Raw genomic sequence first — 27778 nt, 5'->3', positions numbered from 1 at the left:
CACCTTTAAGACTAACAGAAGTATTGGAGCATAAGTTTTTGTGAGTGAATGCCCACTTCATCAGACGCAAGATCTTCACCCACGAAAGCTTATGCTCCAATACTTCTGTTAGTCTTAAAGGTGCCACAGGACCCTCTGTTGCATTTTAGGTTTTGTTTTTTTTAACTAAAACAGTTAAGTAGAACTGACACAAATTTATGAAACATTTCAGTGTTAACAAAGATACACTTTCTGTTGAAAAATAATTTTGGTTGAAAAATTTCATCCAGATCTACTCGCCAGTGTAAGTGGCAGATCATTGACAAAGTTGTATGAAGAGGCTTGCCTTCTCTTTGGCCACATTGTTTAGCATATACTAAGCCAATGACTGTAGTCCCTCAGTTTCCTGAGAACTAAATTCACCAACAGAATAGTAGCTAAATAAAAGAAACATTTAAACAATAAAGGAACACCGAGATACAGCATCATAGGACTCAACCAGGCAAACACTTATCTTCAAGCATAGTGCTTACTACTAGGAGTCCCAGTAAGACTACTGTAGGACTACTAGTGGTAGTGAGTGTGACATCTGGTGGTAAGTGTTTGCAGGATTGAGTTTATGATTGAGAGATGAACTAGATGGTGAGAACTCATGGCAAGTTGAAGAAAGAAGATTAGACTGAGAACTGAGGCTTGTATGTCCTGACGCTGAATGTCTAAACCAGGGATCGGCAACCTTTGGCACACAGCTCGTCAGGGTAAGCACCCTGGCAGGCCGGGCTGGTTTGTTTACCTGCCACATCCGCAGGTTTGGCCAATCGCGTCTCCCACTGGCCGTGGTTTGCCGTTCCAGGCCAATGGGGGCGGCAGCCAGCACATCCCTCGGCCTGTGCCGCTTCCCGCAGCCCCCATTGGCCTGGCGAGCCGCGTGCCAAAGGTTGCTGATCCCTGGTCTAAACCATTCACCCTTATTCCTAGTGGTGTAAAATATGTGTAAATTTAAGGAAGAGAACGCTAAACAGTGATTCCTATTATGCATCAGTATGTTTTGTTGTTGTTCGGGTTGATTGGAGAAACTGCAGAACTGTACTCCATTGGAATATGTGGTTCTGTCGAAATTACACATTTTGCAAAATTAGGTTAATTTTATTTTGGGGACAAGTTCCAATGTGTTCAGAAAGAAATGTATGTTTTGGTTTGGCTTTTTAAAATGCATTTTCTTTGTAACTATTGTATTTAAAGCATTTAAAATAATCTGAAACAAAAAATAATTTTTTTTCACACAGAATTATGAAATTTTCAGTTTTCAATCCAGTTTGAACAGAGCCAAATTTTAAAATTTCAAGTCCTTCATGGAACAGAACTTTAATTGCAGCTCTGATTACTATATTTTGTTGCTGAGTTTTTGTTTGGTTTGGTTTTTGCATACTTGTAGTGTCTTTATTTTCAGAGCATTGCAAATCTTGGGGATATTCCAACTACAAGAAAAAAGTTATTAAGGCAATTAGAAATCATCATACAGATCCTAGAAGCATTATCAGAGTATTGTGTATGTTATTTTTACTAATTAGCTTGTGTCTTATAGAATACAAATAGACCATTAGTTTTAGAACAATGCAGAAAATAGAAGTGACATTAAATTGAATGCATTCCCAATTCTGAGTGCCCAACACTACCTCTTGTGATAGCTAACACAACTTTTACTTGTTATCTTATTTTATCACTCAAAGTAGAAGTGACAGTAATGGGTAGGTGCATTATATTAGTTACTTTCCTAGATGGCAAGCTATAGCTGCTTTTCATAAGTATTTTTTTAAATTAATATTTTCTTTAATTTGAATATGTTTTTCTATTTTTTAGGTATTATTTTTGGTCATATTGTTCTATTGTGACTGCAATTGGCTTTTCTCTATTGCAGAATATATCTTTGGTGTTAGTGGGTGTGATCAAGCTGAAATATTTTTCTCAGTTTAGTGGCATAGAAATCTTCAAAATTATTTTTGCTTTTAAAGTTTAAATTATTTTTAGGTTAGCTAGTTTAACATAGTAGTGATCAGGAACTGTACTGTTCACTGTTGTCTACTTCTGCTATATTCTTTTTCATATAGATTCAAAGGCCAGAAGGGACTATTGCTCATATCTTGAATACTGTGTGCAGATGTGGTCACCCCATCTCAAAAAATATATATTGGACTTGGAAAAGATTCAAAAAAGGGCAATAAAATGATTAGGGGTACAGAATGGCTGCGGTATGAGGAGAGATTAATAAGACTGGGACTTTTCAGCTTGGAAAAGAGACGACTAAGGGAGGATATGTTAGAGGTCTATAAAATCATGACTGGTGTGGAGAAAGTAAATAAGGAAGTGTTATTTACTCCTTCTCAAAACACAAGAACTAGGGGCCACCAAATGAAAGTAATAGGCAGCAGGTTTAAAACAAACAAAAGTAAGTATTTTTTTCACACAACGCCCAGTCAACCTGTGGAACTCCTTGCCAGAGGATGTTGTGAAGGCCAAGACTATAACAGTGTTCAAAAAAGAACTAGATAAGTTCATGGAGGATAGGTCCAGCCAGGATTGGCGGGGATGGTGTCCCTAGTCTCTGTTTGCCAGAAGCTAGGAATGGGCAACAAGAGATGGATCACTTGATGATTACCTGTTCTGCTCATTCCATCTGGGGCACCTGGCATTGGCCACTGTCGTATGACAAGATACTGGGCTAGATGGACCTTTGGTCTGACCAAGTATGGCCGTTCTTATTGTGATCATCTAATCTGACCTCCTGTATTACACTGGCAATAGAAATAGGCTGACTAGAACTCATTCCCACTATATACCATTGAGTTCCATAGCTTAGTAGGACTTTTGAAATAGGGTGACCAGAAACAGACACAATATTCCAGGTGAGAGTGTACCATTTCATTTATATAGTGGCATTAGAACATTTTAATTTTATAATGGCATCTTATTTATTATACTGCAAATTTTGTTTTTGTGTATTTGGGGTGGGAGGTTTTTTTGGTATGCTTTTTTGACTGCCACTGTATATTGATCAAAAGTTTTCCTTTCACTGTCTAAAGTGACAGGTCCTATTCCTGCATGGTTACAGTTAATTTACAACTCAGCAAAGTGATGCACATTTTCTTAACTTTGATATGTGTCCCTATGATTTTTCTTAGTCTTCTCTGGCTTTGACTGACCTAAATCTTCATTTAGAGAAGACACATACAAGGGGGCACATAATAGAAGTATACAAAATACCAAATTATATAGATAAGACTCTGTGCGATAATTGGATCCAGATTCTGTGACACTGGCAGTAATTCTATATCAGCTGAAAATTAAAAATCGATGTTTTTATTAAATTAAATATGAAAAAGAATTATATAATCCATACAGTAGCCAGTGTTGTTTATTTTGATATTAAGTTTGATTTGTTGTTGCCACAACCCAAGTTTTCAATATTTAAAATCTATATTTTTAGACCTCATGACATAATTGTGTCTCCCTGAGTCTGCAGACTGCCTGAAACAGTAGCTCTGAAAAGCATGAGCTGCTCCATTTATCACAATGGAATGTTAACACTGAACTGCAGATCACTTCAACAAAAACAGACAGCTACTGTGCTTTATGCGCAATCCCATACTGCCTCCCATACCAGAACAGATTCCAAAAGCCCCAACTGCCCATTCCATAGCTACCAAAACCTCCAGCTTCACCCTGACAACTTCTGCAAAGTAGGCATTTTCAATTCAAAAATATATCTCACTTATTGAAAACAAATGTTCTAGAGCACAACCTGCAGCAAGCAGTGAATTTCACAGCATATTCCATGGCAGAAGAATCATAGAAAACATGGGACCCTGGGTCTAGAGAAGGTAAATTGGAAGCTCCTATTTTTCCCTTTCTCTTACTATAAGAAGGGGCTACTGAATGAAATTGAAAGGCAATACATTTAAAACTTACACAAAGGGAATACTTTTCACAAAATGTATAGGAACATGTGGAACTCATTACTACTATACATCAAGTCCAGTAGTTGAGTAAATTTTAAAAAAGGAATTGGGCATTTTTATGAATAATGAGAACATCCACAGATATATTAGGCAGGATAACGAGAACCTGAGTGGCTATAAAAATCTCATGATATAAAAATCTAATACAACTGATTGAAAAGGGTTAGGAATAAACTGCATCTATGGTCAGGTTACTTCATGATTTTCCACTATGGGGTTTTAGAGGAATTATGGGTGTTTGTTTGGAAGTCACGCACTTTAGGTGCCCAACTATAAATACCCAGGTTTGACAAGGCTTAAGCTTGGTTGTGAACACGGGTGCACTGAGATTAGACCACTGGTCTGGTCCCTTGTTCCGTTTGTCCCTCCTTGATTTTTGAGCCTCATTACATTTGACCATCCTTTTGTTTCTTCCATTTTTAATTCTCTTTGTGTATTCTCTCCCCCTCTGTTTATCTCTGTTATTCTGTCTCTTAATCATCCTCTGTACCCGAGCAGTGTCCTACTAGGAGCAGCAGCAGAGGATCAGTTCCCCAGTAGGAGCAGTAGAATGGAATGGAATGAGTTACACTCTGCTACTACTTCTTCTGTTCCTTTGTTGCTGCTAATAGAAATTTACCTTGCACAGAGAGGTGTGTAGACCTAGAGCTGGCTCTGTGCATACAGAGGAATTTCATCCTGTATGCAAAAGCAGTAACACAAGTATGATTCTTCATGATTTTAAAACTGTTTTGTGGTAAGTTTACTCCACAACATATAACTTGTGACTATTTTCTTCTAGTGTCTGAGATATTTTCTGTGCTCTTTTTAACCTTTTCTTTTTTTTACAAAATAATGAAACAGATAGGTGGACATGTCTGACGTTACTATTTCATTGTTTTAGGCTTCATAGAGCTCAGTCTGTATGACCAAGTGAGGCTCTTGGAGAGTTGTTGGATGGAAGTTTTAATGGTGGGTCTGATGTGGAGGTCGATTGATTATCCTGGCAAGCTAATTTTTGCACCAGATCTTGTATTAGACAGGTGAGGAAAAATATAAATTAGTCTCTTCTGATGTATGTTTAATTTCAGCATATGGTAAAAGGGAGCATATAGCCATTAGGGATACTATTAACATTTCACACTTGAAAGTAAATGATACTGTAAAAATAATGTTATGAGGTTCCTAATGTCTCCAGAAAGAACTCTAGACAAAAATAATATTGTCAGGTGGATCAAACTTGTGAGTTCCTTAATAATTCCTGTCATAAATAACTATGTTCAACATACCAGTATTTGTTGATTTCTCTAGTGTCTGTCCAGCACTCTAGACACTTACCAATTTTTTAAAAAACACAATTTAAAAATAGTTTTTGTAGCTACTAGATTCCTCCAAGAAAGACTAGACATTTTATCAAACATAACATATATGATCCCCACCTAAATATACTTTTATAGCATCTTCTCCATTTGCAGTATCATTACAGTACACTAATTTTTCTAAATATGGCAAAAATAACAGGCTTTGCAATGTTAGTGAAGTAGGGAATAGCTGTGTGTCTGTGTGCTATGTAAATAAAATAAACACTGAAAACTTTTCTTTAGTTGAGTTAATTCCATATGTTACAAGTGACCATATTGCCATTTTCAGGCATCCGCATAGCAGTGTGTGCCAGTTGGATGGGATGTAATATGAACGATTCTCTGCGAGACCTAATCAGAATTTGAGCAGGTTCCCAAAGGTGAAAAGTCAATGAAGTAATCTACTCTCCTACCTGGCCCTAAAATATTGTTTCTTAAGCACTTTGCACCTATGGGGAAAAAAAGCAAAAATTCAGATCTGTAACAGTAATGTGCCTGAGTGAGATACAAAGCATCATCTTATAGGCTGCAGATAGTTAAAAGGCAATATTGGTTCTGTAGCAAAGGAAACAAATTCTGTTTCCAAATGATATGGCATAAATGTTGATTTACTTACATAAAAATCATTTCAAGGATATGCTTTGTTCAAGACAATACTAAAGAAATTACTAAGAAAAATGTGTTATGCATTGGATTTTTTATAGAAGCAGGTATGTTCTGAATATGGATTGCCTGTTGTATACATTCCCTCATCTCAGCAAGGTAGGGCAGAGTCTGGGTCAGCAGACATTAAGGGTATTCTGTAAATTAAAAAAAAGTTTTCAAGAAGTTATATGTGGTCTGTGATCCGATTTTTATGGAGATCTTCAGCTACTGTAGGGAATATACCTTCTCAAACAAATAGTTATTTGTAAAGTTCACTTTTCTCTTTTAAATCAATGATAGCTTGTCCTTCAAATCCTTCCTTAAAATTTTCCTTTGTCGTGATGCCTACAAAAAAACTTGACCACACGCAGTTAGTGAGCTGAGATCACTGTCGATCATGCTGACCAATATTGTCTAATTGTTTCCTTGTACTCCACTGTCTCTATTTCCATCTGTTGTCTCTTTTCTTATACTTAAATTGTAAGCTCTTTTGGGCAGGGGGATCATCTCTTTGTTCTATGTTTATATAGGGATGAGGGGAAATGTGTAGAAGGAATTCTGGAAATCTTTGACATGCTCCTGGCCACAACATCAAGATTTCGAGAGCTGAAATTACAGCACAAGGAGTATCTGTGTGTCAAGGCTATGATTCTTCTCAATTCCAGTGAGTACACATTTTCCCTTGAGGTATGTCAAGTTGTGCTGACTATTTAGGGGGAAAATCTGTGTCTAAAATTGGCAAAAATATCAAAGGACACATGAACCATTGAAAAAGAATGAAAGAAAAAATAGAAAGTGCTTTTTGTTGCTAACATTTTAATGGCTTTTTGTTTGGTATATTCAGTCAAGTCCTAGGTCATATTATTATTAGACAGATATTTTTGGGCTGCATTCTAGGGTAAAACCTGGTAAAGGGACTCAAAAGTCTGTACGCACTCTTCAGGGAGTGGAGTTTATGGCCCACAGAAGGGTCAGGGGCTTGTCCTTTTAAATTGCTGGAGCCTGCTGATCAGTGGGAAATTCTGCTCCTATCCCTCTGGATCAGGAGCATTTGTGATGTGGGTAAGCCCCTCTGGGCTGCTGTCTGCGGCCTCTTTGCTCCCTTCATACCAGGTTTTTTTTTAATTATAATTCACCAGCAGAAATAATTTAAAGCATTCAGCTGATCTGCAAAATATTTTTGGGAACTACATCCCTGGTTTAGGAGTAGCAGCTGTGTTAGTCTTTATCTGCAAAAAGAACAGGAGTACTTGTGGCACCTTAGAGACTAACAAATTTATTTGAGCATGTTATGTATTGGCCTTGTTCTTGGTAGACTTCGCTGTAATCATTTCATCCCAGAGTCCATCGTGTAGTGATGTGACCCAAAACAACATCTGTATAAACAAAATATGATATTGTTTATATCTACTATTTTCAGTATGTAGCCTCAGGATAATTCTGAAGGGGAATCAGAGATACTTATGTCCAGCTGTTGTCTATCCATAAATAAGTAAAATACCTGTATTTTAACAGAAAACAGAATTTTATCCTTTTATTTAGCAAGTTTGTCAATACATTTTCTTAAGAGTCTTGCTCATCTAATAATCTAAATATGTGATCAAAACCATTTCACAAGTACAAAAAAGTCAAGCTTGTTAAAAAATTATTCAGACAAACAAAAATGTGATGGTTGTAAAACAGCCATGTTAGGAAAAAACTAGCCATTTAAATGGTAAAATTAAATGAGATACCATTGAAGAGAACTCAGTACTGCCTCCTAAATCTCTGTGTGGGCTTAAAAACCATAGGTATTCACAAGTGCTCATATTATTGGTACAAGGCTCCTTCCATTTCATCTGAGGGCAAAACGGAAGAGGGACATAATCTCCTGTCAACATGCATAGGGTGACGGGCTGGCATGATCTTTTTTTAAACATGGAAGCATTTAAGGTAGAATTTTTAAAAGCATCTACTTGATTTAGAAGCACAAGTCTATGGTACTTAGACTCCTAAATCACTTATCTGCCTTTGAAAATCCCACCCTTAGAGAGAGATCATTGATCTCTGATACCAGCCAGGGTACTTTTTGGGGGCAGGGCTGTGGGGCTATTATTTTTCTTTCTTTTTCTTTTCCTTTCCTTTGGGACTCACTGCCTTAAATAATTATTTTCTTACAGGGTCCTTACATGGTCAGGGTGTTTTAGGTATCTTGTGTAAGCGCCTCAGTTTAAACTCAGTAATCATATCCCATGCCTGTATGATTTTTTTTACAAGGCCAGCCTAGACAAGGACAAGAAGAAAGACATAAATACAGTGCTGGGAATTTTGGGACAGGACAGTCTTAGTAAATCTTGAAATTAGATGTATGTTTAATTTTACAAATGTTGAATATGTGATAACTATGCTGTGGGTACTCTGTTAATCCTTGAAGGCACCAGCTCTATGGCAGTCTGTTAGACAAATCTCCCATTCAAGTCTGTGGAAGATTTTCCAGCATACAGGCTGCATAACTGGCCTGAAAGTGATTGCTATCATAATGTTGAAATGCCCATTTAGAAATTGGGATTTTTAAATTGTTTCAGTGGATTAAGAAAATTATAGTTAAAAAAAAAAACAACAACCCAAAATCAAAATCTTGCAGTCCTTACTTTGGGGATGCTCCCATTTAAATTACAGTAATGAGGACTGCAGGATTTAGCCCATAGTTTGATACTGTGTGCTTCCATATAACTTCTTGGGTGAAATGGTGTACTGGTATAGCTTTTGGCATTAAAATATTTCATGTCAATGCATGACAAATTGCAGACAGGAATATGGATGCTATGGATAGACATGACAGATTTTAAGTTTAGATTTCTTTTCTATGCTCTGAAAGCTTTTTTGTTTAAAAATGACTGGCCATTGTTTTCTAATTTGTATTTATCCAATTGAAAGCATCTGACTTAGGCTACTTTGTCCCTTTATGCTGTAGGACAAAGTATTTTTTTAATATCGCTGCATATAGTTGGTAAACACTGAATGCTAGATTTAAACTTCCCTAATGATCAGAGAGGACCATATTATAGATTTAAAACTTGCAAAACAAGCACAGACACTGAGCAACAAAAGCTTCTACTTTTACAAGAGCATCTACACTCTTTGGACCTTATTTGAGGGTCTGGCCCTTTGTCTATGGGCTTGTCTACACTGGCACTTTACAGCGCTGCAACTTTCTTTCTCAGGGGTGTGAAAAAACACCGCCCTGAGCGCAGCAAGTTTCAGCACTGTAAAGCACCAGTATAGACCGTGCACCAGCGCTGGGAGCCACGCCAGCGCTCTAAAAAACACACCTCCACGAGGGGCATAGCTACCAGCTCTGCCGTGACTACACAAGCCATGTTAAAGCGCTGCCGTGGCAGCGCTTTAACGTTGCCAGTATAGACTAGCCCTATGTCTCTGTCTCTCATATGCTGAAGAGTCTATGCTTTTGAGTGAGCAGCGTGATAACAGTACATGGGATAACCTAATAATAATTTGTTGTCCAGATTTTCACAGCAAGTCACCTGTCTGCTCTCTGAAGTACTGAAGACAAAAGCTAAAAGGGTTCTTAGGCTTAGGCTTATACAAGGATCTGATATATTTTCTTATTGCAATTTGCTGGTATGTAAAACAGCATAAGCTCTTAAACAACTACTAAATTGTTTTATTTTTTTACTATGGTGCCTTTAATATAGTTCTGTAATCCCTGTTCTTTTTTTCCTTTCTGTGAGTAAGAATGGGATCTTAGTGTTCTATCTATTGATATAGAATCTAACAATCTATTGACTTTCCAGTGTGAATTGTAGTTTGCAGAAAGCTCTTTCCTCAGTCTTCTCCAGTTCCTGACAAAGGCAAGTTATCTGCAGCTGTTCTATAATCTGCAGCAGACCTGCTATCTAGTAAAATATGTGGCAAATCAAGTTGTGTAGAGGCTACATTGTGGTTTCATCATGGATAATTCAGCATTATTAAATTAAAAGAAGGATAATTATTTAAACATTTTTCAGTTGTCACAGTCTTCATACTATTCCCACTGCAGCAGCCCAGGACACAACATTGAACAGGTTAAGTTGTTCTGCAAGCACTGTCGTGTTTTCAGTCGTGTCCATTTTAGTATTTGGAAATGGCATCAGGTGCCAATAGTAGAAGGCTTGTAATATTTTGATTATCTCCACAGTAAACTTTTTAGAAATATTACAAATGGGAAACTATCTGTCTGATATGCAATTTTAGGATTTAAGTATGAAGGATTGCTTGTTGTTTCACAGCACTCCCATTGACAAGTAGGTTTTCTTCTTTAAGTGCTTGCTCATATCGATTCCAATTAGGTGTGCACACACCATGTGCACAGTCATTGTAAAGTTTTTCACCTAGCAGCACCCGTTGGGTCAGCTGTGAAGCCCCCTGGAGTGGCATCTCCATGGTGGTGAATATAGGACCCTGCCGACCCGGCGCCTCCTCAGTTCCTTCTTACTGCCAGTGACGGTCGTTGGAAGTGCGGTTGCTTGCTTGTTCTTGCAAGTGCTCCCCTAGTTCTATTAGCTAGTTGTGTGTACATAGTTTTAATAGTTTGAATAGTGTTTTAAAGTGAGTTAGTGAGTTGAGTTGAGTTGTGTAGGAGTGGGGGCTCTTCCCCCACCCCAGCTTTCCTGTTCCCCCTTGGGATTTGGGTCATGCCTCGATCCCAAGGATTTAAATCTTGCGGAACCTGCCACAAGCCCATGGCAACAGGCGACTCCCACGACTCTTGCCTCAAGTGTCTGGGGGAGGCGCACCAAGCAGACCGATGCAAAATCTGCAAGGGTTTCGTCTTCGAGTGCTTGCTCATGTCAATTCCATTTTAGGTGTGCGCGCGCCAATGTGCACAGTTGTTGGAGATTTCTGCCTTAGCAGTATCTGTAGGGCCGGCAGTGGTGCTCCCATGTGGCGGTATATCAGGCACCGCCGGCCCTGCACCCTCTCAGTTCCTTCTTATCGCCCATGATGGTTGGTTGGAGCGCCTTGTCTTGCTTTGCAAGAACAGTAGCGGTTTATCCATTGACTTGTTAGTTGTGGTTGTACATAGTTTCATAGTTAGTTGATAGTGTGTGTTAGTCAAGAGAGTCCCCCGTTGGGACTTTGCTCCGAGGGGGCCATGCCCCGCTCCCCTGGCTTTAAGCCATGTGTGTCATGCAGCAGGCCGATGCCGATCAGCGATCTGCACGATGGCTGCCTTAAGTGTCTGGGAGAAGGTCATTGAAAGGACAGGTGCCACATCTGTAAAAACTTCCGACTGCAGACTCAAAGAGCGGGGTATCCACTTGAGGACATTATTGATGGAGGCTGCTCTTCATCCAGCATCAGAACCTTCCGCTGCGGCACCTACACCCAGCACTTTGGCCTCGGTGCACAGCACAGCACTGGACTTGGCCCGGCATAGCTCCTTCTTGCCAGTGCCGAAGAAGAATCTGAAGAAACGAAGCCCCTTGGCACCAAAGGACAGAGGAGCATCAGGCAAAGGACCTCTGTCAGGCCATGTGCCTGCTACAAGGAGTCACGGGATTACAGCGGAGGTCGGACTCACCAACTCCGCCAAGGACACGTCCCCCCACCCCGGGTAGTGGCAAGGGTTCCCAACCTGTGATGGGGCCTGCAGTGCCCGAAGCGGTCTCAGCGGCCAAGAAGCAAGGCCGACCAACTCCGCAGGTGCCATGCCAGGTGACTGATACAGCTCTGCTTGAGGCACCAAAGGGGAAGGCCACTGGGATGCTATAGCATAGACTGGCGGAACACTCCAGGTCACTGGATCGCAGATGCAAGTCCCCTCGCTGCGACCTCGGGACCCAGCGCCACACCCTAGCTCGCCGGCCAGATGGCTAAGATCTCTGACGAGAGCCACTCCTACTAGGCAGGGGACTCTGGACTTGTGGTGTCGCTCCCTGTACCGCCAGTATCGACTACTGTCTGGCCATAGGTTGCCTAGACACTGAACACCCTCTCCCAGAAGGTGGTCTCGTTGTCGGTCCCCATCCTGGAGGCCTCGCTCGGGGTCTCGACGTTGGTCATGCTCACCGCGGTACCATTCCTCCAGAAGGCGGCGCAACTCCCCGTCCCCGCACCATTCACCTACCAGGGTCAGTAGGAGGACTCAGGCATTGAGTTCAAAGGTTCAGACCGTGACTTCAGCCCGTCGCCGAGGCAGGGTGACTCCTCTCTGATGCAGGAGACTTAGGTGGCACCGGCCGCGGTGCTGACTCAGCAGGGGCCGTGGCCCCCCCAGTGGCAGTACTGGAATCCATGTGGGGTGCCGGTGATGCCAATCTAGTACTCCCAGCCCTCCCTGTCCGCATCAGACAAGCCGGCTGAGGTGCCACCAGTGCCGCAATTGGAGCGCAGCACCCGGGCGGAGGCAGAACCACCCATGCCCTGTCCTCCGGTGCTGAGTGAGCCCTCCCCGAAAAAAGAAGGGGGTGACACCATCCCTTGGGCCACTCAGTCGTCATTGTCCCCAGACGAGGTGGTGGCCGGACCCTCCCACACCAGCAGTCCCCCAGACGATTTTAAAGAGCATCAGGCCCTCCTTAAATGGGTGGCAGAGAATCTAGGCTTGCAAATTGAAGAGGTTGCTGAAGAGATAAAGGAACTCTTTAATATCATCTCTGCCACCACACTGGCAAAAATCGCATTGCCCATCCACGCAGGGATGCTCAAAATATCCAAGTCTGTGTGGCAAACCCCCTCATCTATTCCGTCAACATCCAAGAAAGCGGAAAAGAAATACTATGTCCCTGCAAAGGGCTTTGAGTATCTGTATACTCATCCCCCTGTGGCATCACTAGTCGTGTCCACGGTGAATGAAAGGGACAGACAGGGCCACCCCACTGGAACGCTCAAAAATAAATAAAAATAAAGAGGCCAAGAGACTTGACTTATTCGAGTGAAAAGTTTATTCGACAGCCAGCCTACAATTTAGGGTTTCTAACCACCAGGCCTTGCTGGGACGTTATAACTTTAACCTGTGGGACTCCCTTAACAAGTTCACGGAGGCTCTCCCATAGGATCGTGCCCAAGAGTTCACCACGTTGGTGAACGAAGGCATGGTGGTGGCCTGCAGAGTCCTCCAAATGGCCTGGGAAGTGACGGACTCGGCTCCTGGTTGCAGGCTTCTAGGCTGTCTCAGGAGATGCAGACCACAATACAGGATCTGCCATTTGAGGGTTCGGGGCTCTTTTCTGAGCTAGCTGACTCTAGGCTCCATGGACTCAAGGACTCCCGAGCCACCCTCCATTCCCTGGGCCTGCACACCCCTCAGCAGTCCAGGAAGCTGTTCCGCCCTCCGCCTCCTCCTCCGACGCAATCTAAGTCCTGGGGGGCTCCCCGGTCTGGCTTCCACAGGAGAGAGGACAAGGACAAAGGGCCTAAGAGACGCTACCTGTCTTCTTCCCATCCGGCTGCTCAACCTGACCCTCTCAGAAGTCAGGGAGGCCAGAAGCAGTCATTTTGAGGGTGCACTCAAGGACAACACCCCAGCCAATGTACTGGATCCAACCCTCCCTTTCCTCAACCGCTTCCGCCCTTTCTGGTCAGCCTGGTCCCGTGTCACTTCGGACCGCTGGGTGCTAGATACAGTTTCTTCGGGCTACACCCTGCAGTTTACAGCTGACCACCCCTCCCACCCCCCTTCCTTGTCCCTCTTCAGTGAATTTCTTGATTGCTTCACTTTGTGATAATGGCCTTCTAATAGGAACATTCTTCACATTTGCAGATTTAAACTATTCTTATGGAGCTTCATTGAAATAATTATTGGATTTTTTTAAAAGCAGCATGCACCATCAAGGTTTGCCTTTTGCTTACAGCAAACTGCAGCTGTTTTTTGTTTGTTTTGTTAAGTTCCACATGTGACCAAATCTGCCATTCTCGTGCCCCACACATCCAGGCTGTCTCCAAACTTGTTACTACTTTCTCCATAATATTTCTAAAAGCCAATGTTTTCTTTCTCATCCATGCAGCTAACTCTCTTCCAAGCCCTCTTCATCTCTCATCTTGGTTACTGCAACCTCCTCTCTGGCAAGGGCTAGAGAGTCTTTGAGGGTGTTTTGCAGGTTGGTTACAAAGTCCAAAATGTTAGTTCCTGGGGAAGATGTAACTCCCTCCCATTGTTGCTTCACCAACTGTAATGGCCCCTTAACTTCGTGGCCATAAACGAGTTCAAAGGGTGAAAACCCCAAACTGGGATGTGATACAGCCCTGTAAATAAAGAGCAACTGCTGCAACACTAGGTCCCAATCATTGGAGTGCTCGTTCACGAATTTACGTCTCATGGCCCCCAAAGTCCCATTAAACCTTTCCACTAGGCCGTTTGTTTGATGGTGGCAAGGGGTGGCAACCAACTAGTTCACCCCATGAGCTTCCCAAAGATGTTACATGGTCCCTGCCATGAAGTTAGTTCCCAAATTTGTAAGGATGTCGGAGGGTCAACCTTCCCTGGCAAAAATGTCTGCCAATGCCTGGCTCACGCTATTAGCCCTGGTGTTGCTTAGATCTACTGCTTCTGGCCATTGGGTGGCAAAATCCATGAAAGTCAGTATGTACAGCTTTCCTCTGGGTGTCTTCTTAGGTAAAGGACCCAGAATATCCACAGCTACACACTGAACTGGAACCTCAATATTGGGGAGTGGCTGGAGAGGGGCCTTGACCTGGTCTTGGGGCTTTCCCACCCTCTGGCACACCTCACAAGACCGGACATAGGTAGAAACGTCCTTGCCCATTCCCTCCCAGTCGAATGACTTCCCCAAGTGGTTTTCACCCCGGTATGGCCACTAGGGTGATCATGGGCTAAGCTCAAGAGCTTTTCCCTATACTTAGTTGGAACTACCAACTGTCTCTGAGGATGCCAGTCCTCCTTATGCCTACCAGAAAGGGTCTCCTTGTATAAGAGTCCTCCTCCAACAACAAACCTGGAACTATTAGAAGAGCTGAGAGGCAGTGGGTCACTCCGTGCCACCGTCCAATGTCCCTTAAGGCTCTCATCCGCTTCCTGCTCTGCCTGGAACTGCTCCCTTGTTGCTGGAGACATTAGTTCCTCGCTGTGTTGTGGACTTGGGCTTGGTCCCACTGGAAGCGATGCAGGTGATGGAGGTGTCTCCGTCGACTGTGAACTGCTCTTCGCTGGTGCACTAGGTTGTATTTCAGGCTCCAGTTGAGCCTCTTGCGCAGGTTTAGCTGCTGCTGCAGGCGCAGGCTCTGTGGCGCCCTCTGTTGCTGGCTCCCCTGACTTTGGTGGGGTTGCAAGCACGGGATCTGGTGCTGACTGCTCCGCCAGTTCCGATCCTTGGGCTGGTTTTGGCTGGGTCTCAGGAACTGGATCTACAACCGCTGTCATAGACTTTGGTCTGGGGTCTGGTTCTGGGTCCCTGGGCCTGTGGTATCTGGGGACACAGGCTGGGTCCTTGTAGGAGGCTCAAGAATGGAGTTAGGTGTGGAGGCCTGTTTAGCTTGGCTGCGGGTGACCATCCCCACCCTTTTGGTTAGCCTCACATGATTGGCTAAGTCTTCTCCCAGCAGCATGGGAATTGGGTAATCATCATAGACCTCAAAAGTCCATATTCCTGACCAGCCCTCATACTGGACAGGCAACTTGGCTGTAGGCAAGTTAAAAGAGTTGGCCTTTAAGGGTTTTACTGTCACTTGGGCCTCTGGGTTGATGAATTTGGGGTCCACTAGGGATTGGTGGATAGCTGACACCTGTGCTCCAGTGTCTCTCCATGCAGTAATCTTCCTCTGGCCCACACTCAAAGTTTCCCTTAGCTCTGGAGGCATTTGTGAGGCATCTGGGCCTGAAGGCTCTCGGTGGGATCCCGAGGTGATGAGTTGCAGTCAGCTGGTGCTCTTGGGGCAGATGGCCTTCACATGCCCCAGCTAATTACATTTAAAGCATCGCCCAGCTGACTTTTGGCTGTGGTGCGGAGGGTGGTTGGAGAGTAGGGCGGTAGGACGAGAGGGCATCTGGGCTTTCCCTGGCTGTGTGGAGGGCTCCTCCTTGTGAGATGGGGCCTTGGGCTGACTCCGATGCTGGGGTGTTGTCTCAGGTTGCCCCTTCTGGTATCTGATCCAGCGTAGCCTTTTCCAGCTCCATTTCTAAGTGCATCTTCTCCCTCTTCTCCTCCACTGCTAAGCGCTTCTCCTCCCTTCTCTCCTCTGCCTCTATTTTTCAGCGCCTCATCTTTAGGAAGAACATCCTGTCTTCTGCAGTTAGAGCTCGGTCTAGGTTAAGGGCCTTCCTCCATCTTGGCACCTGGATCTTGGGTTGGGGAGGGTTGACCATCCCTGCTGGGGAAATCTCCAGTCCCAAAGCCTCTCCCAGCAGTTCTGCCATGGGATTGGATGTCTGGGCCTGATCTGGGTCTCTTCTCCTAGGTGTGCTGCTTTGGGAAGACTGGTTGCTCTAGGGTTTCGATGACCGCCTGCAATTTCATGCACTGGGCTGTTTCTTGTCCTAATCTAGCCTAGCTACCTTGTTGCCACGAGAACTAGAAAAAAAAATAAACTGCTTGTTGGACTCTGGCTGTGCAGGCTGAACCCTTTGCCTGCCTGTTCCCCCCCAGGCAGCAAAAGAAAAGAAAAAATTCTCCCTGGCTTTCAAGCAGCCAAAAGGAAAAATGTGTCCTTTTAAAATACTGAGGTCTGTGCTTCTGGTTCAAAATGATCCCACCGCTGTGCCACCATGTCAGGGTATACCCTCCTAAATCTGAACTCTGGGGTACAGATGTGAGGACTCGCATGAAAGACCCCCGAAGCTTATCTTCTACCAGCTTAGGTTAAAACTCTTCCAAGGCACAGTCTTCTGTCTTGGACAGATATTGCTGCCACCACCAAGTGATTTTCACAAATCAAACAAAAAGTGAGAACTCTGTTATTCTCCGACACAGGGAAGGGTCACTTGGAATCCCTATCCCCCAAGCCTCTTCACCCCCTTTCCTGCGGAGGCTTGAGAATAAAATACCAACCAGTTGCCTTAGCAATGTGAGCACAGACCAACCCCTTGTCTAAGGACTTTGGAATCAAAGGATTCTTTAAAAAAAGGTAAATTTTATTAAAAAAGAAAGAAACACACCTGAAAACGCAGGCTTTAGGGATTAAACACCAAAAATAACTTTCTTGGGGTTTAGCTTAAAGTTTACAAGCAAAACAAAAGCACCTGGGGTTAGCACCGAGGAATCCACAAACCAAAACAACCAAAAAGATTCCTAATCGCATGTGTCTTAACTTTTCCTGTGCTACTTACATATCTGGGGTTCCAAATGAGGAGTTTCTACGTATGATGATAATGATTTCCCATACCTGGCTTAAAGCTTACAGCTGTTGCTGCCTTCCCCTCTCTCCAGCCCAAGAGACAAAGAAAAAAACCCGCACACCCAGCAGTTTTTTCCAATTTAAAAGGGTACAGCCTCCCTGTTGGTTCCCTGGTCAGGTGCCAACTCAGGTTAAGCTTCTCTTAACCCTTTACAGTTAAGGCAATTAGGGTACAGCTGCTAAGGAGAATTCTATAGCTACTGACTGGCTGGGTGTCCATAAAAAGGAGCTCCCCCCTGCATTTATCACAGCATCTGTTAAGACCATCTTCCTTTGTGAATCCCTCCATTGCTCTTCCACCATATTAAATTCAAGATTCATGTCATAACCTTCAAGGCCCTTCACAACTCTGCACCTCCCTAATTATCCAGCTCTGTTTTGTCACATTGGTCTCCTCTGCTCCATCAATAATGCTAGTTTCAACTACTTCCTTGCCTGCTCCTCCCACAGTCTTCCCTAATTAATTTGTTTTGTTTCTATCTTTAATGCTTCTTTTAACATTTTACAGTTTATGCTAGTATTATGACAAATTTCTGACTTGTAAGGAGGTTTGAGCAGGTAGAGCCAAGGAGTTGGCTGTACATCAGTGCCTTCCTCACTCACTTGATAAGCAATAAAGCCCTGATCCAGTAAAGTGTTTAAGCGAGTTATGTACCATTTTGCTCCTAGCCCCATCCCTATGTAGGAGCTGTTTCAGAGAGGGGAGGGAGCTGTTAGAGAAGCCATGAAACTGCTCTTACTTAAACAAAGGGCCGGAGTAACCCCTGGGGACATCCAAAATTGGAGAATGCAAAGGTAAGTGAAGCTCAGCCAGACCCAAGAATCTGGCTCTCTATCTTTAGTAGATATTAGAAGCCAATTGTTAATGTAGTTGTAAGATTGGGGGATACTTAAGTATGCAAATGGCACGACAGAATTGATGAGTAAAAAAGTTTCTATCAGAGCTCGAGATCTAACGTGAAGCATCATACGTATAATTTTAATAGGACTTGGAATTTATTTTATTTGATTCTATTGAAAAATTACATCCAAAGGCAATCCATGCTCATGTTTTTTTCTGGTGAGCTGTAGTGCTATTTTGTCTTCTCTTTGTTTAGATATGTTTCCATTATCAGCTGCTGCAGAAGAATCTGAAAGCAACAGGAAGCTACATCACTTGCTTAATGCAGTAACTGATGCTTTGGTGTGGGTTATTGCAAAAAGTGGAATCCCATCTCAGCAACAGACAACTCGTTTGGCTAACTTGTTGATGTTACTTTCTCATGTCAGGCATGCAAGGTATATTTTACAGAATTATGTAACTCTTTGAGGTTTTAATATTTGTTGTTAAATCCCCGTAGAAATATCCGGTATCATCGTTTTAGGGTATTCATTGTCATTATTCTAAATTGACAGGATTAACTAAATAATATACTCAAATCACTTTGACTTGCAGCACATTGCATTCACCTGAAAGTGCACATCTTATGTAACCCTTCTGCCAGGTGGAGCCAGCAGAAACCAGGGCCGGGTTCAATATCTAGGGGTTCCTTTCCATCGATACAGCACAGAATTGGCTCGAGCCCCCACCCAGTAACCTGGGAAACTTACACACCACCCCTGGGTGCCTCTGAGAGGCAATACTTCCCCACTCGCAAGCACAGAGTCTAAGTGTAGAAAAGAAACTTTTAATAGAAGGAGGGAAGTAACTCGGCTTTAATTTGGGAAAACACCACAAACAGGGTTCATAAACATAAACCGTGAGTAAAAGACCCACCCCCAAGTAGGTTGGACAGTGTCCTTTTCCCCTCAGGTTCTTAAGTCCAGCAACCCAAACATCCCTTTCATGTGCCCAACCCATCTCTGCACCCCACTCACAGTTGCTGTCCTTGAGTTCAGAGGTGCATCTGCAGAGTTCACCTTCTCCCCTAGGTGGGGTAAAGAGGTACCTTACTTGCTCCGCTGCTCGGGCAATCTCTCACTGCCCCTCTCCGCCAGCCACCCTGCTGGCTGTTCACCGACCGCTCCCGCCGGCCGCCTGCTCGCTGCTTCTGCCGGCCACCTGCTCTCCGTTCTCACCACACCTCTCCATCAGCTGCCCTGCTGGCTGCTTGTTCACCACTCTCACCATGCCTCTCCACTGCTGCCTGCTTACTGCTCTTGCCACGCCTCTCCACCACACCAGCCACTCATTCACGAGCTGTCAGTTGTCTTCTGCTGCTACCTGCCTCTCTGCTGTGACCTCTGCACATCAGTCCCTTAGTAATTTTTAGCTTTTAGCAGGCAGGGCAGAAACACAGTCCTACCACAATTGATTTCAGCTCTGACTGGGCATTTAACATAACAAAGAGGCTCCTATGAAGCCTGTTTAGCTCAATTCTTTGAACAGTGGGGAGGAACAGGTTAAACCAGACTAGGGAGAATCCTTGATGAGGGTGCAGAGCCTCCTGGCTGGGATACCTGTCCCCACCCCTCTTACTTTCACAGGGCTCGGACATTCGAGCCCCTGATTAATGACATTCTTTCAACGGAGGGTGCCCCCCCTCATTTGGGACAGGTTAAGCACAGTTCTGCTTTCCTGTATTCCTACAATAATTACAACATTGGTAACCATATTTCACTACCCCTGCATTCAGTACTAAGGTGATTTGTACCCAACACCAGCCAAAGTTGATCACTTTGACACCACTGTATCTGTTGAATATGTAAGCAGAGCAGAAGCAAACTGTTCATAAACACACCCAAAGTCTCTCTCCCTCCCAGCTAGCTGTCAGGGAAGCATTCATTCAGACCCTGCTTACATCTATACTTCATTATTTTAAATAAATCCTCTACATATATCCCCCAAATACTACATCCTTTTCATTTATTTTTAGCACTTCACTTCTTTCACTTTTATTTTTTTTCCTTCTCTCTAAAAGAGCAGTAATGTGTCTCCTTCAAAATCATTCTGAAATTTCCAGTGCTGTTTGGTGGATCAACAGGTCAAGTGTGCTTTGGCATTCATGTCAGACACGGGCCTAAAGTCTGATTTCCTCTACTAGTTCTTTTTTCAAAATCAAGTAGTCTTTTGCTGAGTGGTTTTGAAAGTGTGGGCATGTGTTCGTGCTTCCTATAAGACAACAGATGCCCATCCCATGGGACACAACTATATAAAAATATAATATATATATATATAAAATATATGATATATATATCAACCTTCAGTCAGGACTTTATGTGGAATACAAAATTCTTCTTTGAGTTCTTTCCTACATGTATGCCACTTCTGATGCACGTGTGCCCTCTGTATTCAACATCAGAATCTTTTGACCAGCAGCATCCATTGGGCCACGCCTGCATACCGCATGCCCAAGGGAAGGGAAACCAGCTGACTGTCAGTTCTTTTTTAGTGTTTGTGGCTGCAAGATGTGACTGAAAGAACAGTGTCCCTGGCTCTTGCACTTACACTTCTCCACTAGAGAAGAACTGGAAGTGCTAATAAATAAATACAACTATGACATTGTTGGCATCACTGAAACTTGGTGGGATAATACACATGATTGGAATGTTGGTATGGATGGGTACAGCTTGCTCAGGAAGGATAGACAGGGGAAAAAGGGAGGAGGTGTTGCTTTATATATTAAAAATGTACACACTTGGACTGAGGTAGAGATGGACATAGGAGATGGAAGTGTTGAGAGTCTCTGGGTTAGGCTAAAAGGGGTAAAAAACAAGGGAGATGTCATGCTAGGAGTCTACTACAGGCCACCTAACCAGGTGGAAGAGGTGGATGAGGCTTTTTTTAAGCAACTAACAAAATCATCCAAGCCCAAGATTTGGTGGTGATGGGGGACTTCAACTATCCAGATATATGTTGGGAAAATAACACAGCGGGGCACAGACTATCCAACAAATTCTTGGACTGCATTGCAGACAACTTTTTATTTCAGAAGGTTGAAAAAGCTACTGGGGGGAAGCTGTTCTAGACTTGATTTTAACAAATAGGGAGGAACTCGTTGAGAATTTGAAAGTAGAAGGCAGCCTGGGTGAAAGTGATCATGAAATCATAGAGTTTGCAATTCTAAGGAAGGGTAGAAGGGAGAACAGCAAAATAGAGACAATGGATTTCAGGAAGGCAGATTTTGGTAAGCTCAGAGAGCTGATAGGTAAGGTCCCATGGGAATCAAGACTGAGGGGAAAAACAACTGAGGAGAGTTGGCAGTTTTTCAAAGGGACACTATTAAGGGCCCAAAAGCAAGCTATTCCGCTGGTTAGGAAAGATAGAAAATGTGGCAAAAGACCACCTTGGCTTAACCACGAGATCTTGCATGATCTAAAAAATAAAAAGGAGTCATATAAAAAATGGAAACTGGGACAGATTAGAAAGGATGAATATAGGCAAACAACACAGGAATGCAGGGGTAAGATTAGAAAGGCAAAGGCACAAAATGAGCTCAAACTAGCTACAGGAATAAAGGGAAACAAGAAGACTTTTTATCAATACATTAGAAGCAAGAGGAAGACCAAAGACAGGGTAGGCCCACTGCTTAGTGAAGAGGGAGAAACAGTAACAGGAATCTTGGAAATGGCAGAGATGCTTAATGACTTCTTTGTTTCAGTCTTCACCGAGAAGTCTGAAGGAATGCCTAACCTAGTGAATGCTAATGGGAAGGGGGTAGGTTTAGCAGATAAAATAAAAAAAGAACATGTTAAAAATCACTTAGAAAAGTTAGATGCCTGCAAGTCACCAGGGCCTGATGAAATGCATCCTAGAATACTCAAGGAGCTAATAGAGGAGGTATCTGAGCCTCTAGCTATTATCTTTGGAAAATCATGGGAGACGGGAGAGATTCCAGAAGACTGGAAAAGGGCAAATATAGTGCCCATCTATAAGAAGGGAAATAAAAACAACCCAGGAAACTACAGACCAGTTAGTTTAACTTCTGTGCCAGGGAAGATAATGAAGCAAGTAATTAAGGAAATCATCTGCAAACACTTGGAAGGGGGTAAGGTGATAGGGAACAGCCAGCATGGATTTGTAAAGAACAAATCATGTCAAACCAATCTGATAGCTTTCTTTGATAGGATAACGAGCCTTGTGGATAAGGGTGAAGCTGTGGATGTGGTATACCTAGACTTTAGTAAGGCATTTGATACGGTCTCGCATGATATTCTTATCGATAAACTAGGCAAATACAATTTAGATGGGGCTACTATAAGGTGGGTGCATAACTGGCTGGATAACCGTACTCAGAGAGTTGTTATTAATGGTTCCCAATCCTGCTGGAAAGGCATAACGAGTGGGGTACCGCAGGGGTCTGTTTTGGGACCGGCTCTGTTCAATATCTTCATCAACGACTTAGATATTGGCATAGAAAGTACGCTTATTAAGTTTGCGGATGATACCAAACTGGGAGGGATTGCAACTGCTTTGGAGGACAGGGTCATAATTCAAAATGATCTGGACAAATTGGAGAAATGGTCTGAGGTAAACAGGATGAAGTTTAACAAAGACAAATGCAAAGTGCTCCACTTAGGAAGAAAAAATCAGTTTCACACATACAGAATGGGAAGAGACTGTCTAGGAAGGAGTACGGCAGAAAGGGATCTTGGGGTTATAGTGGACCACAAGCTAAAAAAAGCTAAATATGAGTCAGCAGTGTGATGCTGTTGCAAAAAAAGCAAACATGATTCTGGGATGTATTAACAGGTGTGTTGTGAGCAAGACACGAGAAGTCATTCTTCCGCTCTACTCTGCTCTGGTTAGGCCTCAGCTGGAGTATTGTGTCCAGTTCTGGGCACCGCATTTCAAAAAAGATGTGGAGAAATTGGAAAGGGTCCAGAGAAGAGCAACAAGAATGATTAAAGGTCTTGAGAACATGACCTATGAAGGAAGGCTGAAAGAATTGGGTTTGTTTAGTTTGGAAAAGAGAAGACTGAGAGGGGACATGATAGCAGTTTTCAGGTATTTAAAAGGGTGTCATAAGGAGGAGGGAGAAAACTTGTTCACCTTAGCCTCTAAGGATAGAACAAGAAGCAATGGGCTTAAACTGCAGCAAGGGAGGTCTAGGTTGGACATTAGGAAAAAGTTCCTAACTGTCAGGGTGGTTAAACACTGGAATAAATTGCCTAGGGAGGTTGTGGAATCTCCGTCTCTGGAGATATTTAAGAGTAGGTTAGATAAATGTCTATCAGGGATGGTCTAGACAGTATTTGGTCCTGCCATGCGGGCAGGGGACTGGATTCGATGACCTCTCGAGGTCCCTTCCAGTCCTAGAATCTATGAATCTATGAATCTATAAACTAGTATTTGTACGCAGTTCTCTTACCATAGCTTAGGGTTAGCTAGGTAGTGTAAGTTAGGTGAATTCTTTTACATTTTTCTTCAGCTTTATGGTTGATCATATAATATCTTGGTTTTAAGTATTGTTCATCATGTGAGGCAGCTGTTCCCCTTAATAACAGGTGCTTAAAATGTTTATTCTTTCAGTGAGTGTCAGGGACATATCACAGAGAAATGTGCTTTGTCGTTAGTTTTTTAAATGAACAATGAAAGTGAGAGTTGCTCAAGTAAAAGCTCTTCCTCCTATGTAAGGTACTACCTCTGTCTTTTGTGAGGGCTGTCTTAGACCAGGAAGGCAGGATCCTTTGGGCTCCGAGCAGTCCTCCATAAAAAGTGCCCTGGAGCTACTTTCTCTGCCTTAGCTTCTAGGGCTCCTGCTTCTTCATCAAAGCATTTTTCTGCTGATGTTGGTATAATTCCTTCTTCCCACCACAAAAGAAGGAGGTCTCAGCATTCTTTCTCCAAAAAGCATAGAAGCAGGTCTCCATCTGAGGCTGTGTCTACACTATGAGCTAGGTGTGAGATTCCCCTGCTTGTTTACACGTACTCACACTAGTTCTCATCGAACTAGCATGAGTATAAATAGCAGTATAGCCACGGTAGCACAGCTAGCAGCTGTGGCGGCATGGCTGAGCTGTGCTGAGTACATACCCACTGGTTTCAGGTGGGTTTGTACTCTGCATGGCTCAGCTGTGCCTTCACTGCCACTACCATGCAAGTGAGACTACATGGCTATTGAGCTAGCACGAGTATGTGTACATGAGCAGGGGAATCACACCCCGAGCTCATAGTGTAGACGTAGCCTAAATTGCGTGTGAAACAGAAGAAAGACAAGTTTCCTCTTTCTGCTTTAAAAAAGGGAGGTCGCGGTCTGACGAAGGTCGTTCTGGCACCTGTAAGACCCTGAAGCTAGATCTTTGTTACCTGCTAAAAACAATTCTCTCTCTGACAGAAGTATGGACTCTACGGTACCTCCCAGGTGCTTGTGATACCATTAAGGCGTCGGTATCGAGTGCAGGCACAGTGGGAGCGTTCCCCATCTTGGTACCGGTCTCCCTGACACCGGTACCACTCTCCCCAGTACCATCAGTGGTCTATTATACCTGGTCAATGAACGCCAGTAGCCATGACCAGTAAGCAAATGCAGGTGTCAACGGCTCCTCCCTGGTTGCAGGAAGGTGGTTCCTCCGGTATGGAGGGCCAGTTCAGCCCATTACCCAGGTCCCATCGGCGAGATTGGGCACCGGATCCCGCTCCTTCATTTGTGGCATCACAGTGGCAGCATGACTAGTGGCCAATGCAGTGGCCTTATTGGAGCGCATGGGGTGTACCGGTCATGATGATGCCCCCTTCGCAGCACTCCTCGGTGGCTGTGTCACAGCATCGGTGGGCGGCACCGGGCCCGGTACCGGATGCCAGTTCTGAGGTTGGGGCGGAGGAACCTGTGCCCACCCCTAAGCCTCCTTCTCTGATGGTGGTCGAGACTCCAGCACCTCCCCCAGCAGTCCAGTCTTCCTCGTCATCCCTGGATGAGCCGGTTGTGGGACCTTTGAGAGCTAGCCCGCTGGATGACTTCAGGAAGCATCAAGCCCTTCTCCGGCACATGGCCAAGAGCTTGAGGTGCAGGAGATGGCAGAGCAGGAGGACACCCTCTTCAGTGTCCTCTCAGCCTCTACACCCACCTGGGTTGCCCTCCCTGTGCATGACAGGGTTCTCAAGATAGCCAAGGCCCTGTGGCAGACCCCTTCCTCCACCCCTCCCACCTCGAAACGGGCTGAGAAAAAGTATTTCATTCTGGCCAAAGGTTTTGAATACCTTTGTGCCCACCCAACCACAGGCTTGCTGGTTGTGTCTGCGGCTGAGGACAAGCAGGTTCACACCTCCTCGCCTTCCAAAAACAAAGAGGCCAAGAAACTCAATTTATTTGGGAGGAAAATTTATTCAACCGCCAGCCTGCAATTCCGGGCAAACCATCAGGCCCTGTTTGGCCGGTACAATTTCATCCTCTGGGACGGTCTCAAAAAGTTCCAGGAATCCCTCTCTCAGGGTCTGGCCCAAACGTTTGACATCCTGGTAGAGGAGGATACTGTGGCAGCCAGATGCTCCCTGCAGATGGTATGGGACGCGATGAACTCAGTGGCAGGGTGGTCACATCGGCAGTGGTTATGCGACGCAGCTCCTGGCTCCAAACAACGAGCCTCTCTTAAGAGATGCAGACCACGATTCACGACCTTCCCTTTGATGGAGTTGGTCTCTTTTCTGATCAAACGGACGCCAGGCTGCATGGGTTGAAGGACACTAGAATTACCCTTCGCTTGTTGGGCATGCACACTCCACAATCAGCCAGAAAGCCCTTCCGATTGCCACCACCGCCAAGACCCTGGCAACCCCGTCAGGGCTCTACTAGGAGACAGGATGCTAGCTTTAGTCGCCAATGCCCTTCTTCCTCCCACTCACCCACCCAGCCTGGGCCTGCCAAACACCTAGGGGGTCAGAAGCGATCATTTTGGGGGTGTGCCCGAGAGTGGTGCCCCAGTCAGCCAACCGGATCTTACCCGCCTTTTCCTCAACTGCCTCTCTCCCTACCGCTTGGCCTGGTTGCAGGTTACGTCAAACCACTGGGTCCTGGACGCAGTAGCTTGGGGCTATACTCTGCAATTCTTATCCACCCCTCCCTCCCACCCCACCCCCCCACTTCCCCATCCTTCTTCAGGAGAAGCTCCTGGGCTTGGGGGCTGTGGAGGAGGTTCCTCAGGACATGGAAGGAAGAGAATTCTATTCCTAAACCCCGAAGGCCAAAGGGGGCCTCAGGTCCATCCTGGACTTTAACAAGTCTCTCAAGAAGTTGAAGTTCCACATGGTCTCCCTGACCTCCATTATCCCTTCCCTGGATCCAGGGAACTGCTACGCCACTCTCGACTTAAGACGCTTACTTTCATGTCTCCGTATTCCCAGGACACAGGCGATTCCTGCATTTCATAGTGTCAGGGCACCACACCCAGTTCACAGAGCTACCCTTTGGCCTGTCCTCAGCCCTCAGGGTGTTCACAAAATGCGTGGCACTGGTAGCGGCTTACCTGAAACGTTGAGGGGTCCAGATTGTCCCGTATCTTGATGACTGGCTCATCAAGGGCAGGTCTCTGGCGCAAGTGCAGAGGAGCCTTGATCTGGTGTGGTCCACCTGCAGTGACCTGGGCCTGTTAATAAACACAGAAAAGTCCATGTTAACGCCAATCCAACATATAGAGTTTATCGGAGCGGTTCTCGACTCCACGCAGGCCAAGACCTTCCTTCCAGATGCGCGTTTTCAGGCCATGTCGGACCTGATCTCCCACATAAAGAGCCATCCAAGACAATGCCTGTGACTGATGGGCTGCGTGCATGTACGTGGTCAGCCATGCCCGACTTTCTGTGATCTCTGCTGGTGTGGCTGGCCTCGTTCTATGTCCCCAGCAGGCACGATCTGGACTGTGTGGTCATGGTGCCGAGCCACATCCTCTTGTTCCTGGACTGGTGGCTGGATCCCGAGTCGGTGCTGAAGGAGTTCCCTTTGCAACCCCGTCTTGGACGCGTCAGATCTGGGATGGAGCCCACCTAGGCGGGCTCAACACCCAGGGCCGCTGGCTACAAAACGATCTAGCCCTTTATATCAATGTCAAGGAGCTCAGGGTGGTTCCCATGATGGCACGGTTCCCGAAAGGTCTGGAGCGCCTTTACCCACATGTCCGGGACCTGGTCCCCCCTTGGGACCTGAATTTTGTGCTGTCAAGGCTCATGGGTCCCCACTTCGAACCCTTGGCTTCCTGCTCACTCCTGGAAGGTCTCCTTCCTGGTCGCTATAACTTCAGCCCATAGGATCAGGGCACACACATTGGAGCTGCCTTATACGGTCTTCTATAAGGATAAGGTCCAGCTGCATCCACACCTGGCTTTTCTGCCTAAGGTTGTCTCCCAGTTTCATATTGGTCAAGACATATACTTACCAGTCCTTTGTCCAAAGCCTCATGCGCATACCCTGGATGTCAGATAGATGCTGGCCTTCTACATAGGGAGAACAAAGCCATTCCGTAAGTCAACACAGTTGTTCGTTGCAGTCACAGACAGGATGAAGGGTTGCCCAGTGTCTGCCCAGAGAATCTCATCTTGGATCACGGCCTGCATCT

General features: G+C 44.7%; 1 protein-coding gene across 1 annotated transcript in view; it reads left to right on the top strand.

The window, feature by feature from the left end:
- ESR2 (estrogen receptor 2) overlaps window positions 1-27778 on the top strand; it is a 73341-nt gene that overhangs the window by 33469 nt on the left and 12094 nt on the right. Inside the window, exons 5-7 of the mRNA XM_065404288.1 lie at window positions 4879-5017; window positions 6511-6644; window positions 18409-18589. Of these exons, the coding sequence (XP_065260360.1) occupies window positions 4879-5017; window positions 6511-6644; window positions 18409-18589 (454 nt within the window). The remainder of the gene's footprint in view (window positions 1-4878; window positions 5018-6510; window positions 6645-18408; window positions 18590-27778) is intronic.

The sequence above is a fragment of the Emys orbicularis genome, chromosome 4 (genome assembly GCF_028017835.1).
Source record: "Emys orbicularis isolate rEmyOrb1 chromosome 4, rEmyOrb1.hap1, whole genome shotgun sequence".
NCBI lineage: Eukaryota > Metazoa > Chordata > Testudines > Emydidae > Emys > Emys orbicularis.
Note: the sequence above shows the minus strand (reverse complement) of the source record. Positions and strands in the feature narration are given on the sequence as shown.